Here is a 15,150-nt window from a genome sequence, read left to right on the forward strand (position 1 = left end):
GCCTTAGCAAAATAATGCAGTTCGTTCTTCATCAGGAAGCCAGCAAACACAGCCATTCGCCAACAAGGCTTCTGCCTTTGCCGGCCCCCCATCTTGTCATGGCCAGAAATGATGTTATTCCTGATCAGAAATTTTCTGATTTCATCCACTGTCTTTTAAGCGTGAGTTTCAAAGTCAACAGACTAAGATTTCAACTCATGAAGAAGTGCGAGTTACAGATATGAAAAAGGTTTTATAGAGAAAACTGCAAACAAATCCCTCTTTTATAGAGCATTCCATCTGCAGACAGTATGGTGAGAGAATATCACTTGTGTGGTGCAGTTTTTATAGGACAAAACCAGACTTCAAAAATACAAGCAGAAATCTAAAGGAAGGCAATGGAAATAATATAGTTAGTGAGCCTACAGGAAAACAGAATTGGCTTAAAATACATATCTCCATTCATGTAATGCTAAAGAGGGCAGCTCTTAGTTACATGATCTCCAATAACTGCTACTGTAACATGGAAAGTTTTTTATCTTGGAATACTCTTTAAAAATAATTGGGGGAGAACAGATGCACTTGAGTGACTTGATTTACTCTAAATGAGCTTGCTCTTGGTTTTCTTCATAAAGAGGCATAGGCAAAGACTACAAAATCTATGCCTCTGCTTGTTCATATGAACAAACTATTTTTCAACAATATTTTCTTTCTGACCAGCAAATACACATCTTCCCTTCCCAGCTACAGCCTCATTCTAGTCCAATAAAAAGCCTCAAGGCAAATATGAGATGGTCTACATCTACTTGTCAGGCATCTTATTGGTATTTCTGTTATTCCTGCCAACCAGCTTCCTCTATTTTCCATTTCAAGGCTCAGGTAGAACGCAAACACAAAAGACTTGGCTAGTGCAATTAAAGGTAACAACTCAGATATATTTGTAACAGTAAAATCTTTACAACGCAGATGTTGTGCTGAACATAATTCACTAACTTTGGCATTAATTACACACACACACACGAAGGCAGTCTGCACACACCTTTTACCAAAGTGTGTTTGTCCGTGGGAGATGAGCGAGCAAGCACTCGAAGCTTTGGCCAGATTTTGTCAATCCGCTCTTGCTCAATCTGGAGTGGGGAAACACAAAAAAAAAAGACACCAAAACAGTAAAATTGTTAGCCTGTGATTAGCAAAATGCAAAATATATTTGAGTCCGTGTGTCAGATGATTCACTTCACTACTCAGGATCCGGAACTTTTCTCCAAAAGCACAGAAAAATTACAACAGCCATCAATGCTGCAAATGAAGGCCAGGTCAAGAAAAGCAGTTTTTTTACTACCAAAGCTCAGCTGTTGGCTAACGTAGGTAAATTTTGCGACTGTATCCAATCAGCCTTTCTTAGCATCGTTATGGATAATTCCACTCAGAATCATGACTTCAGATACAGGATAGTAGTTTTTCTCAAAGCTGATCAAGCATGCTTACAAGTAAAAGTGTGTTGTTCTACATTTGAATCCAAGTTCTTCACTTCATTTTGGCACCAATGATGGCAGAATTTTCTCTGTATACCAATAGCAACAAGGACAAAGGATTCCATCACTCAGTGCAAGGAGCGTATGACTCTGTCCAGTCATTGATGATGGGTTCAAAGATACAGCATAGAGTTTATGTTTTTAAAGCTGACTTCAATAGCCCGTGTGTTAGCTCCATCTTTTATAAGGAGTTAGAAATCGTCTGAAGAATAGATTGTTACGCATATCAGAGCGGATATAGCAGTACATTAGATCAAGTGGTATAAAATAAATGAGAGGAGCTGGTTTTCAGTACAGATTGCATTTTTATGTGACAGACCTGCAAACTGCAGTTGAGTTCCTTCTCTTTGCTAACAAACCTGCTTTTAATGTGCTCAGTTTTGATTTCTTGTAGACTAGTGCTATGGCTCTAAAAAGTGCTGAATTAGGCTAGCGCTAAACTGACTGTGGCTCTGCACCATGAAAAGGAAAGACTGCATTTTCAATGCTATTTTGAATTGCAAAAGGCTAGTGGTAGAAAGAAGTAGCAATCTCTCCAAGTAGTTTTTACTGAAATGAGGTACACATCAGTGCAGGAGAAACATTTCAGTGTTCTCACTATTTTTTAATAACATATTCATAATATGTATGGATTTAGTATATGAATTACCTCTCCCTTCTCGTTTCGGATCCTTCTGTTAAATTCTTTCCCTTCAAGGCAGAGAAAGTCTTCTCCTGGATGAATGATTCCACATTTTATGGCAATGGCACGTGCTGTGTTGATGTTGTCTCCAGTGACCATGCGGACTGTAATTCCAGCTCGCTGGCACTTTCTTATGGCTTCTGGGACCTACAAAATCAATATAACAGGAAAGAAAATTCCTAGATAAGAGATAAAATCTGTCAGGTGTTTCCAATAAGAATGTTTTGAGGCTTAGAAAATCATGAAGCAAAAAGAGGAATCATACATTTTATGGCATAAATTACTGCTACCTGGCTATTACGGAATTGAGGTTACACCACAGGCAAGACAAATCTTGTATCAAGAAGCACACAAACTGTTTGTTAGTTCAGTTGCCTAAAGCTTCTCCTGACTTTAATAAAAAGGAGTGCTCTGCAGCTTTTTTGACCTGTAGCATCAAGGTACAGCACGCTGAACCTAATGTCCTCAATGTATATGTAAATATGAACTGAGAATACATGTATTTTGTACAGAAAATTATCTAAATTCTGATCCAAACTTTCCTTTCAATAAGATTATCCAAAAAGTTATTGTAATTTAGCACTATAAAACTAATTCATGCATATCAACAGGTGGAATTCCTGAATACACGTGTTTAAAATTTCATGAATAATTTACATATTTCAAAACTGTAAAAATGAAGTATGATTTTAGTTACACTGCCTTCTGCATGAGACTAACTTTTCCTGCTGCACAGTATACATGCCAGTGAGAGAGAATTCAGTGTGAAACAGGGTCCGTGAGATTAATGTAGAAGCTATATACTGGCTCGGTATCATATACAGCTTATTTAAAAAAAAAAAAAGTTTTTTGTAATTAAAATGTGCAAGAGTTAGAAAATTGATTCCTAACAATTAAAGAAAGCTCTTTTAATACAGCTACTTGGGTATATAAAGTCATTGCCCATAGAAAGGCTACAGATCTATAGTTGAATTTCAGATCAGGAAAAAATACTATTCCCTTAAACTATATCATAATTAATGATAATTTATTAATTTTTAATAAATATCACTCTAGCCAATGAATGCAGTCCCATCACACTTTTTATGAAAGCATTATTTCTTCAAGAAAAAAATAATATTATTTGACATGGAAGAAGTGTGTTTAACACTTCAAGAACTGCCTAGACAGATGCCTTCAGCACACCACCACTTCTCTAAATTTCATTTTTACCTAGAAGAGGCTAAGGGCATCCCCGGACTCCCCATGAAGACTGAAACTCTTCCCAAACCTACAAGAAACTGAACTGCCTTACTGCAGAAGACAGCAAAGGGCAGATATAAAGCAATTATAGGTTGCACTGGTTCTTACGTGTGGGGAAGCGGAGAGGTACTTGAAGTAGACAAGTGATAGTCTGAGAGGAAAAAGATTCCCAAGAGATGGCATGAGTTAGATAAGCATCTGAATATAAGGCAGTGATCCCAAGCAAACCTCCAGGCAATCTGAAGGTTATCCCAGAAGTTAAAATAGCTCCAAAGACCTGGCCCTAGCTGCTTGCTCTGCGATGTTACCTAACACTCTCAATCTATGTAATGCACATTTGAATAAATTCCCCAAATACATATACTTAACTACTGACTGCAAATTGCTGCTATATTATCAGCTGAGCTTCTTCAGATGACATACTTATGTAAAGTAATGGGATTGTCTGACTGTGATGAATTACGTCAGCGATCATATATAGAGCTGTTGATTTCCTACAGAAACTAATAAGCAATGATGATGATTATGGAAAGAATTTTAATTTTAAAATAATTAGCAAAAATATTTAAAAATCAACAAAAAACAGTATTAAAGAAAGGGTATCAAAATGGATATTTCTGGCTACAATAGCAAAGCCTTGCTATATTCTGCTGCCAGTTCAGTGCAGCTTGCTGATCGTAACCTCTATCATAGATCTAAGTGTATTGTAGAACTCAATGCCAATCAGAGTGGATTACTCTCATCCATTAGTATAGAAAATATTAAGAAAAGGAGCCACTATCAACAACATTACACTGTTAATTTTGTGCATTTCTAAGTATTTTAATTTACTCTATAGCCGCAAGTATGTGTCACTGCTGAGGGCAGGCCATTGCCTTCTGCATGACAACCACTGCTCTGATCCAGCGTGGCAAACGCTGGGCTTCTAATGATTTCATGGGGCTGGAAAGGCTATATATCTCAGACTGCACGTCAGACTGAAATTATACACCCTTAAACCATAGTGTAGATAATGATTATTCTAACCAGTGAATGCAATTTCACACCACGTTTCTGCATCTTTATTAAAGGCAGTTGTGAAGCTTCTATTTTCCAGAATGCCTCACTAAACTAACACCTAATTGAGGATCAGACTAGTACTTTCCCACGACCACAAAGAAAATCACTCTACCCCCAGACTGCATCCGCAGAATGTGCTGTTTGCAGAATGACTCTCTGTCAATACAGATTACAGAACCAAGGGAAAAAAATAAGGGACAGAGGTTTATCTTCCCATTTCCTCATTTCTACTAACTGAGAATATTCTTCCCACAAGTTGTATCCTGGAAGCATCATTTGGACCTGAAGCCTTTTAACAATATGAAATAGACTTCTATGGGGGACATACAACCAGATTAAATCTATTACTTAAGCAAATTACTCCTGATTTACCCAGTTTCCACATTAATAATCCTGACTATATTCCATTTGCCAATTTGGAATGCCCTTAGTATCCACTTTAACTGTGGTGACCCTCATACATAGTATATGACAGATTTGGATCACTCTCTGTAAAAACCAGCCCAGTGTGTGAACCATGAAGAAGAAAAATAAATTACAGTGCAAACAGAAAAAAAGGCCTATTCACATGAAGTGCCAGTCCTACTAAAGAAGGTCATGGGAGGACAACCTAGTTTCAAATACATCTCAAACTCACATATAACTAGAGAAATAATTCTATTTTCCTCTTCTCCCATTTTTTGGACAGCTGGTGGGTGGTATCTGATTTAATACTGTGTACAGTAATTACAGTTAAAATATTGTTCATATTTTTTTATTGCTGTAAGGAAGAAAGAGTGTTGGCAGACTGAGTGGGCAGTGGAAGCAGATATTTTCCATCAGTTTTGCAGAACTTAAGTACACATTTTTAAATTTTCTGGTTCATTTTCTCTCTGCAAAGGAAACCATCTAACGCACACACGCATGCATACGTTATCCAGTGTAGGACTATCTATCAGAATCAGGTGACAAATAAATAGGTGACATTTGGAAGTGATTTATGTTCATCTCCCAGAAATAACAGATTGTAGGCGTACATTGGCAAATCAGCATAAGCCAGTACAGACTCATTAAAATCAATCCAGAAAGACTGTCAAAATCAACAGAGAAATCTCTGCAGGAACAAGACATCATTCTATTTGTTCTCTTCTTGTATATTTATCAAAGAAAAAAAAAAAACCAAAACACACCACACACAAAAGATAAATATCAAGCAGGTAGTTCAGTGCTTGATAAAAACATGAATAAGCTAGAGTCTGAATTAACCTAGGAATTATGCAAAAGTCATGGGTGTCCAGTGGTTACACTCAAAGCTGGTCAGTTGCTGGATGTCATTGTTGAATAATTCATCCAAATAGTTTCTTTTAATGTATGGAAGGAAATGCAAGTGCAAGGAAGGGCCCAGCAGTATCATCAGAACAGACAGGGCACGCTTATCTCTGAAACCATGCTAGCGTGACACCATTGACACTGCAAGTACGCACGTATTTGTACACTCCAAGGATGCATGTGAGCAATGTGCCACAGGAGCTCTGTGGAAAGGTGGAAGCTACATTTTGCATGTGTTAACTCCAACCATGATCCTAAGGAGAAGGAAAAAACTGAGCCTTCTCCCAAAAAATGAGAATGTAATTTAAGGGAAACTAAAGGCTGCCAGGATGGTGACATTGGATTGTTTCATTGGAATTACCTAATCTATCATTTCTGTCAGAATAAATTCTGATATCCATAAATACTGAGGATATTAATAAAAGAGCAGTTGCAGTAATATTTCTAATTTTTTATGTTCTTTTTTCCCCTACAGAAAACACTTTGTAAATTCATAAACTCCAGCGGTGACTCTATTTAATAAGTGGGCTTAATTCTGGCAAAATAGTAAGGTCCCTTAGAACAGCGCAACATCTTACTATTTGCATCTGCAATGGTGATTTCATCATTGTAATGTATGTGTATGATGACATTCCCACTAAGTCAGACATTTCATACCTAGACAGTTTTTCTGAAATTTATGGTTTTGTTCTGGCTTCAGATTTTTTGGTTCATTTTATCTTTCACCTAAGGTACTGCTACCGCTTTCTATCAATGTGTGGCTTAGTAATAAATATTGTTTTAAATTTTCTCATGATGTTATAACAACTTTAAAACAGTCAAAAGTGACAAAGAAGGAAAAAACCCCACAACCCCAAAAATGAAGTCCCAAAAAAACAACTGTAGATAAGTCCGACATTTGGTAAAATTCTGAAACAATAAACATTTTATTCTGTGTCTTGCAATGAAGTAAGAAGTGTTATTGCATATTCTGGTGTTAATCTACAAGAAATTCAATACATTATTCAAATAATTATCTAGAAATAAAATGGTTTTCTGCCTTCATCTTCTTTGATCCTTTACATAGAAGTCAGACTTGACCTCTCTATTTTTAGCAACTCTATTCATTTTTACCTCAAGCTCCTAAGAAATTATTCCCTAGGAGATGAGAGGAGTTCTCTTATAAAACACACTCATAATAATCACATGAATGGATAGTTTGCAGCTATTTTCAGGAGTAAGTGCAAATCCCACTGCTACCCATGCCCCGAGTCAGTCATACCACACATAACTTGACTTAAAGCTATTTTCTAACAACGTGCATCGTGAATCAGTTTTGGAGGGAAAGACGACTGATTCGCAGTTCCAGTGGTCACTGACAGTTACAAACTTTCTGAGCTATATAGATATGAGCTAGAGTATTAAGGAATCATTTCAGATGGAACATTTTAAGAATGTTTTTAAATATTTTTAAAGACTTGCAAGGTCAGGTGTAGGGACAGATGGATTAGCAGCAAGAGACCATCTGATGGCAGATAAAGTGAATGCTCTTTATGTGATGATTGTGGAGATAAGGAGTTTATCATACAGTTTTCACCTAAGTAAGATTTACTTTATATTATAACCTTCTTGATACGGAAAAAAAAAACCAGGAAAATCCATTGTCATGCAAAGCACAGTTATGTAGTTGGTACCTGTAGTTGTAATTATGCCATGCTAGTTTCCAAAGTTATAGCAGTCAAAAGCATGTAATACCCTACTTCATAGAGGACTCGGGGAAATACATCAGATTAATTTATGCTTTTGATGTTTTAGCAAAAAAATAATTTCCTAACATGTTCAGCGTTGCCACCAATTCTCAGAGGATCAAATACAAAGATGTAGATGCGATTAAAAAAAAGATCCAGCAAAAATGTAAAATGAGACAGAAGAATAAAAAAGACAAAGATTGGTAGCAAACTACTTAATTTTCGCAGCCTCAGAACCCACTCTTTTTGTATAAGAGAAATTTGAGTTTTCTTTCAATGACCTTACTCCAAAGCAAACCAGAGTCATTAATCATCTACTGAAATAACAGCAGAACCAAAGAGCGGATTTCTTGGAGCAGAAGAGGAGAGCATTAATCGCTCCCCCCAGCTGCAGAAGGTGCTGGGGCAGGTGTTCTTGCATCACGCCACACCACGCGTCTGCAGCTGTGCCTACACAGCAGCCCTGGCTGCGCACTCACGGTTGACTCAGCGAGAAAAGCACCAAAGATACCGAAAATGCCTACATTTTATGCTCAGCACTTTCAACTTTGGGACTTGCCTTCTGTCACTGTCTCTAAACTGTAAAATGGAATTAATTCTGCACTGTCAAGATTAATTATCAAGCACCATATACATAGGTCAGAAACAAAGTTTCTACCTCTTAATCTGCCCTTTGTATTACTGTAGTAATATAATTTACAAGTGTAGTAGCAGGCACGTGCTTCCATTGTGCACACCCAGTACTGATTTTCTGACTTTAGTTGAGTTGAAATTTTAATCATATTTTTACAAGCCATTTAAGTATAGTATCCATGAAATCCGCAGCTGTTCCACGGCAAAGCTTTTCCTTGTCCAAATACAACACTAAAACCATTTTCTTGAGTAGCGACCAGTTACAATCTTAAGACAGTAAAGTGGCAACTGTTACAGTAAAACACAAAGTCCAGGACTGCATGCAATTTCTGAGGAAAGCGAGCACATTGCAGTAATTATAATCATGGCAATGACAATCACTGCACGTCTTTTCTCTACCTTCAGAGTTGCACACCATCTCATTATTTAAAGGAAAATTATTTAATATGTGGGAGCGTAATAAAACTTCTGCTGATCAGTCCTCCTGTATGCTACTCCTTGAGAGAAGGTTAAGTCATCTCAATCCGCTAGTTCAAAAAAGCCCTGTTTTGCTTTGTTTAAATATTGGTTGATTAATAGTTGATTTTTATCAAGTTAATTATTTGAGGTTTTATCAAGTAAAGTCTATTTCTAAAGCTCACTTCCATCTTCTTTGACAGAGCTAATTAAAAAAAAGATAAAACCAGCATGAAATCCGTAGTTCAATTTATGTTCAGTTCTTCAAGACATGCTTTATATCATAAGAGTTTGACATACCTCTGGCCTTACTGGGTCTTCAATGCCAACAACACAAATGCAAGTCAGGTCAGATAATATGTCGTTTTCATTGTCCCAGTCAGGTTCTGGGCTGCTGTTAAAGTCTCGGAAAGCGACACAGATAGTTCTGAGTCCATCACAGGCCATAGGTTCAATCACTTTCTTCACCATTTCATCTCGGTCACGTGGTCTGAAGATACGAGGTTCACCAGCTGCGTTAAGGATCCTGGAACATCTTTTTTATTTATTTAAAAAAAAAAAAAAAAGGTTGATTGTGTATTTGCGTGACTGCTGAAAAGTATTTCCTTCTATCAGCTCATTTCATTCAACACTTTCCTTTTTTTGATGGCAAGTTTTATATTTCTAGTGTAAACATTCAGATTAAACAAGAAGATTCACTACTGAAATATCAGAGAATTTGTTTGTAACTTATTACAGAGACACCAAGAGCCCTTCATCCATTATTTCCTCAATACTCATGAAGTTAATGAGCTGACAAGTTACAATGAAATTGAAAAAAATCCTTATTTTCCAAATGGGTTGAATGTGAAGAACCCATTTATAAACTACCAAACGTAAACACAATGCTTTGGCTAGCGAATGATAAGAAAAATAAGCGAAACAGTTTTGCAAGAGTGAGCACATAAAAAAAAAATCAGAAAAGAACAATAACAGCTTATACTACTAAAGTGCATCATATTTCTACTGTGAGAGGCAAATTCCAAATACCAAAATTCTCACATAGATCTTATTGGTGTCAGAATGTTTTGCGTTTTGGAAAAACACAGCAACTAATCCATTGAACTTACTTCTTCAGAACAATTTCAGAAGCTCCTTTGCTGTACATTCGGAAACTACCATCTGGCATTTTAATGACAGTACTCATTGACTTTCTGACAGAGTTGAACGTGTAAACTTTATAGAGTTTCTCCTCAGGAATGAGGTTCCGAACAGGCTCATAATCCTGCTTCAAATCCAGGACAAATCCCAAGAGGCCGCACTCCGTCTTATTGCCTACCTGGCGAGGCAGGCCACCCTCTTTTTCTGGTGGCTGAAGAGAAGAAAAAAATTATGTATGAATTTCTCTAATGATAAGCAGTACATAATGCCTTCTGAACAATTAATAACGAAGTTACTGTGTACAGTTTAAGATCTGAAACTCTTAACTGTGCAGTCATGTGTCTTCCCATTTTTAAACGCTAGCAAAAAAATCCACATATAACAGGCGCGAAGCAGCTATTCTCATAATGAGGAAAATTTCTCTAGACAAATAGCTACATTTGGTCTATGGCATTTCTTTTCTTTTAAATTACCCATTGGCAGTTGAAGAGCTTGTGATGGTTAGGCAACACATCATTAAAAATTAAGCAGCTTTCTTTAAGCTCAAAAATAATTCATTCTCATTTGTCACAAACAGAGTATTTCCTTTTCTCACTTGCTTAGAATTATATTGTTTTGCCAACTTTCATGGTTATAATGGTGAGTTAAAGAAAGATCTGCTCTTTTTTATCTACCAGATACTTTTAATGTAAAAATAAATTATAATAGTAAATCTCAGTGAAAAAGATATTTTCAACAATCTATCAAATAATAGTTCTACATCTAAAAGTACCCGTTTCTACAATTACCATACTTTAGTCTGCTGCTTCAGACAATAAATGCTTTATGTGTTAGAAAAAATGGAGTAGGCTAAACATTTTGCAACTCCTGACAATTTTCAGTCCTTCTAGGGATGAGGAAGGCTTTACCTTCCCATTTAAAATATAAAGAAACAAACACACATTTCATTGACAAACTTTCTTGGAGGCGTGATACACCCCAAACCCAAGTTCCTGCATTGTCAAGACTCCAGACTCACTTAAAGTGACTCATGTGTGAACTATAGACTGTTGATAACAAATTTTCTTGTACTCAGTAGAATTAGAAAAGTGTTGCTTAAGCTAGGGCTAAACTATACTTATGGGAACCAAAAGAAGGGAAAGTCCTTTCACAACTTTAATTTGCATTGAAAACAGGTTCTGATTTGACTCAAGACACGACTAAGTCAACATTTTCAACATGACTTAAACTTTTGCCTCATATTTTGCAGAATGAGGACTGCAGGACGATATTCAGAATCCATGTTTAATTTCACTGCAGACTTTAAAATCCAGTCTGCTTCGGAAATGGGATTCCCAGGTAGATGGAATTCCTTACGTTGCCCTTCAGCGAGATGAGGGGTAATGTAGGGAGTGATTAAAGTTGCAAATCAGTAATCCTACTTAGATTTGAATTCTTGCAACAAGTATGGCCACAAAACGGAAAAGGGGACTTTTACGTATGCATTAGCAAGTAATTAAGGATTCCAGATAACCACCAGTTGCAGCTGGTTTAAAAAATGAAGGTCAAATAGATAATAATAGACTGGGGTAGAACAGAAGTAAGCAAATAAACACAGATTTTTCCATAATAATAATCCTTCTATCACCAGCAAAATACATACCTAGTGACAGACAGATTAATGTCATTTCTTTTTCAGAGAGATGCATCTATGGTGAGCTATACATAATAATCTCAAAATCTCTGTCTCAAAGAGATTTATCGTTCCAAAAAGAATTGTAACATCTTTCTTCTATACGAACCATCATTTTTACCGAGTTATATGGGTCTTATTTGCGTGGCTATGACATTTTAGCATTACTCCAGGGTTAAGGTAAAACACTGACACTCAGCAAAAATGCTAATATGATATATTAATTTTATTATATGCTATAACAACTTGCCCTGCTATAATCCCATTATACTGTGATGTAACTTCCCTCTGGATCCTCAAATTCACTTAAGAATCCCTAATTTAAAACCCAAGAGCTTGTAGTTATGTGTATCTGGAAGGATTGTTACATTCAGTGGATATGAAAATCTCAGTTAGGAGCCAAAAAAAAAAAAAATCCTTTAAAATACAGTGTTGTTTAAATAAATCAGGCTCATTTTCATGACATTGCAGACACACAGTTCCTGAAACATGCTGAGAACTTCAGGTTTCTCAAAGCCAAAGCATTCAACTTCACTGCCTGGGTAGTGATACTAGGAAAGGTTCATCTCTCTGTGCACATCATATCAAACTCTGTCCATTTTAGATCTAAATCCTCACTTACGCTTTGGTTCTCTCTGCCACTGAAGTCAGCGAATCTTGACACTGACTTACTGTGAATGAGACCATGACACTAGGAAACACACACTGGAAACTAATGAAAGACAGGTTTTTTCTTCCATTGAAGACATACAATCCTAGACAACAGGTAATCTATGCATATCATTTCAGCATGACCTGATGTGAATAGATATTGAGAAAACAAAAATCTACCCACATTTCACTATATATAAAACTAAATGTTAGAATCCTTCTAAAATTATTTTTATGTCAACAGAAAGCAGATCACACTCTCTTCTTCTTGTGGTCTAAAAATAGATTTATTTTTTTCAGTATCTTTTGAATGCAAATACGTAAGCAAGGGGAAAAATACCAGTGAAAAGAAAATGAACAGACATTTCAGAAAGGTTTCAAAAATCTAACAAGTGGCCACCTCCCTCTCGAGCAGCTGCTGTCTCCATATTCTTCTTACATTACATTATAATAAAGCATATGGTGGTGAGAGCTGGCAAGTAGCACTTCCTTTCCTGTACTGTTTCAGCTTAAAATCTATATGCCAGAACTAGTCTCCTTGCAGATTGTTCTTGACAATCCTTTGCAGAAGCTGCTGGCTTTTAAAACTTCCTGCTGTGCTGTATCTAAATATACTTCTTGCTGAAATCTGCAGTTTGTGGCACCTGGAAAACAATTAAAAGGACAGCCCAAAGGGGTTACTTTTGAATAATTATCTAGGAAAAACTTCATTGGCTCCTCGGAGAAAGAAAACCCTTTGACAACACATGAGAGAAAGGCTTTGGACTGTGATTTGCAAACAGGAACTTAGTCTTTTTGAATGCACTCTCTCAAGAGCACAGTGAAAGATCGTTTGCTAGTCACTAGACAGCTACATACTGCATAATCTACTGATCCAGTATCTTCCTCCAATAACTACTTTCCACTGATCCTCGTAAAGTGTTTTCAAATGTTTCTTCCGAGGCTTTATATTATTTATGTAATAATAATATTTCAATTGTAAGTAAATACTTGCATGTAAAACAAACTGCAGACAGATGTTAAAAAAATAGTTGTTACAACTATCAAATTAAAATAGGTTTCTAGGTCAAAGTACAGCTGTAGTATTAAGGCTTAAAAATACCAACCCAAAAGCTAGTATTGACCTAACACTGAATTTGGATTACAAAAGGAATTTTCAGAATTACTTCACTGGAAAATAATTGAATAATAAAACAGGTTAAGAAGGAAGAAATGTAAAACTGTGGGCATAACTTAAAGAGGTGTTTCAACTTTTAAAATTAGATTAGGAAATTATAATGCTTCCATTTTTACCATAACACTTACTAAGCTTCATTTTTCTCATTGCCCCTTTTGATGTAAAAAGAGAGGACCTGGCAAGAAGATCCAAGTAGTCTTTCCAAATTAAAATGTTAGGATTTCATATATTATCTGAAGTCTTCATTTGTTTTATGTTATTCTCCCATGTTCTACAGATTGAACTACTCCTTTAGATTAATGATGATTGTAAATAAACCAATTTTATTCAGATAAAAAATGAACTTTACTAGAATATTATATCCATATCGAATGTTCCATTTCAACTCCATTCACAATAGACTGAGGAAAATAAATTTTTAAAATTAAATTGTGAAAATTTTTCACTCTATACTTTATTGACTCAAAAAAGAGAAAATGGACCAGGTTATGCAGGAATTTTCTCTATGTATTTACACATTATATATGTAAAATTTAAAATAACCAAGAAGGATGAATGCTGTTCAAACCATGTGATATTTTTATTTTTCATTCCTAATATCTTAAAAAGGAGAACTACTAAAAAATTGTAGGACTATCAAATTCAGAGATATTCCCTTGTTACATAATTTGAGTCAATGGTTTAATGGAAGACATCTAAAGCAAGATTAAAACATACTAACTATATAATCAAATGTATCAGCTTTTTGAAGATACAGGTTTATTCAACTGATTTCAAGCTAAACCAAGATAGATTTAGAAATGACTGTTTATCTCAGACAAAAACTCAAAAATGCAAATAGCAAGTTCTTTTTAGCCAAGGATCAAGAATCTAAAACTTTGCTTGACTGAATAAAGTTTTCAATTATAAAACAGGAAACAGTTCCAAAAGATGAGTTGAAAATAAGAAAGCAGGCATCACCTGTTCTAGTTTTCATTTGTGATTTCTCTGGGATCCTGCTGACTACAGCAGTTCAATAGCAGCACAGTTTTTTCTGTCTTTCATAGCATGACCACTTCCACAGATCCTTCACCCCAGCTGGAATCCCAATTCTGGTTGCCAAACACCAGAAACTAATTCCCTTTATCTTCTCTTTTGTTCTTCACTATTTGTTGTAAGAGTACTTCTTGTTTTCTAGCTGTATCACCTCTGCATAACTACATCAGAATGCACATCCCTGCATTAGAATGCAATAGAAACTTTGATAAAGCTTGGCTGGAAATAGGCTGGTTTTGGTATGCAAAGATTCTCTTACAGAGGTTGGTTTTTTTCCTCTTCTTGTTCAGAAAGCTTACTCAATAATCCTATCTGACTTTTCTCCTCCCAAACAATACTGTGGAACTGTCCTTTGGTTTTATTGAACTTCTGCCCACATTGTACTTTCAATGTTATCTCAGTACGTAGCATGCTGCTGGCTTTCCAGGCAGACCACAACTGGCATATGACTAGGGTAATACTAATTAACCAAAGTCCAAACATTTTATGAGAATTCTTAAAACATCTTTTTGTAGATTACAACAAAGAAAAACAAAAGAGCATCCTAAGGATAAAATTCACCACAAATACCTGGCATCAGCTCTATACTGTTAAAATGTTATGAATTTACTTTCCTAAGGTCTTTATTTAGGAAGAAAAAATATTCTTTTTATCTTGTGCAGATTCTGATCTTTGCTACCCTTGAGGATACATCTAGAATAAAATTATTGACTTGTCTGATGAGGAAGAGCACAATTTGTCCTCAGACTGTTAAGAATTTTAAGTAGGTTTTCATGTTAATGATTAACAAGTTACCTCTGTTTTATACAGAGCACAGAAAGCAATATGCTTTCTGATAATATACATGCGATTTTACA

The 15,150-nt window shown here is 35.8% G+C and overlaps 1 protein-coding gene across 10 annotated transcripts in view; it reads right to left on the minus strand.

Moving 5' to 3' along the window:
• The window catches only part of ATP2B2 (ATPase plasma membrane Ca2+ transporting 2), a 433,201-nt gene that overhangs the window by 44,070 nt on the left and 373,981 nt on the right, over positions 1–15,150 (minus strand). For all 10 annotated transcript variants that reach the window (XM_075762785.1, XM_075762787.1, XM_075762781.1 and 7 more), the window contains 4 exons: positions 9,728–9,969; positions 8,919–9,153; positions 2,161–2,340; positions 1,019–1,106 (listed from right to left, as the gene is read on the minus strand). In XM_075762785.1, coding sequence (XP_075618900.1) covers positions 1,019–1,106; positions 2,161–2,340; positions 8,919–9,153; positions 9,728–9,969 — 745 coding nt within the window. The remainder of the gene's footprint in view (positions 1–1,018; positions 1,107–2,160; positions 2,341–8,918; positions 9,154–9,727; positions 9,970–15,150) is intronic.

Source organism: Balearica regulorum, chromosome 10 (assembly GCF_011004875.1).
Source record: "Balearica regulorum gibbericeps isolate bBalReg1 chromosome 10, bBalReg1.pri, whole genome shotgun sequence".
Classification (NCBI taxonomy): Eukaryota; Metazoa; Chordata; class Aves; order Gruiformes; family Gruidae; genus Balearica; species Balearica regulorum.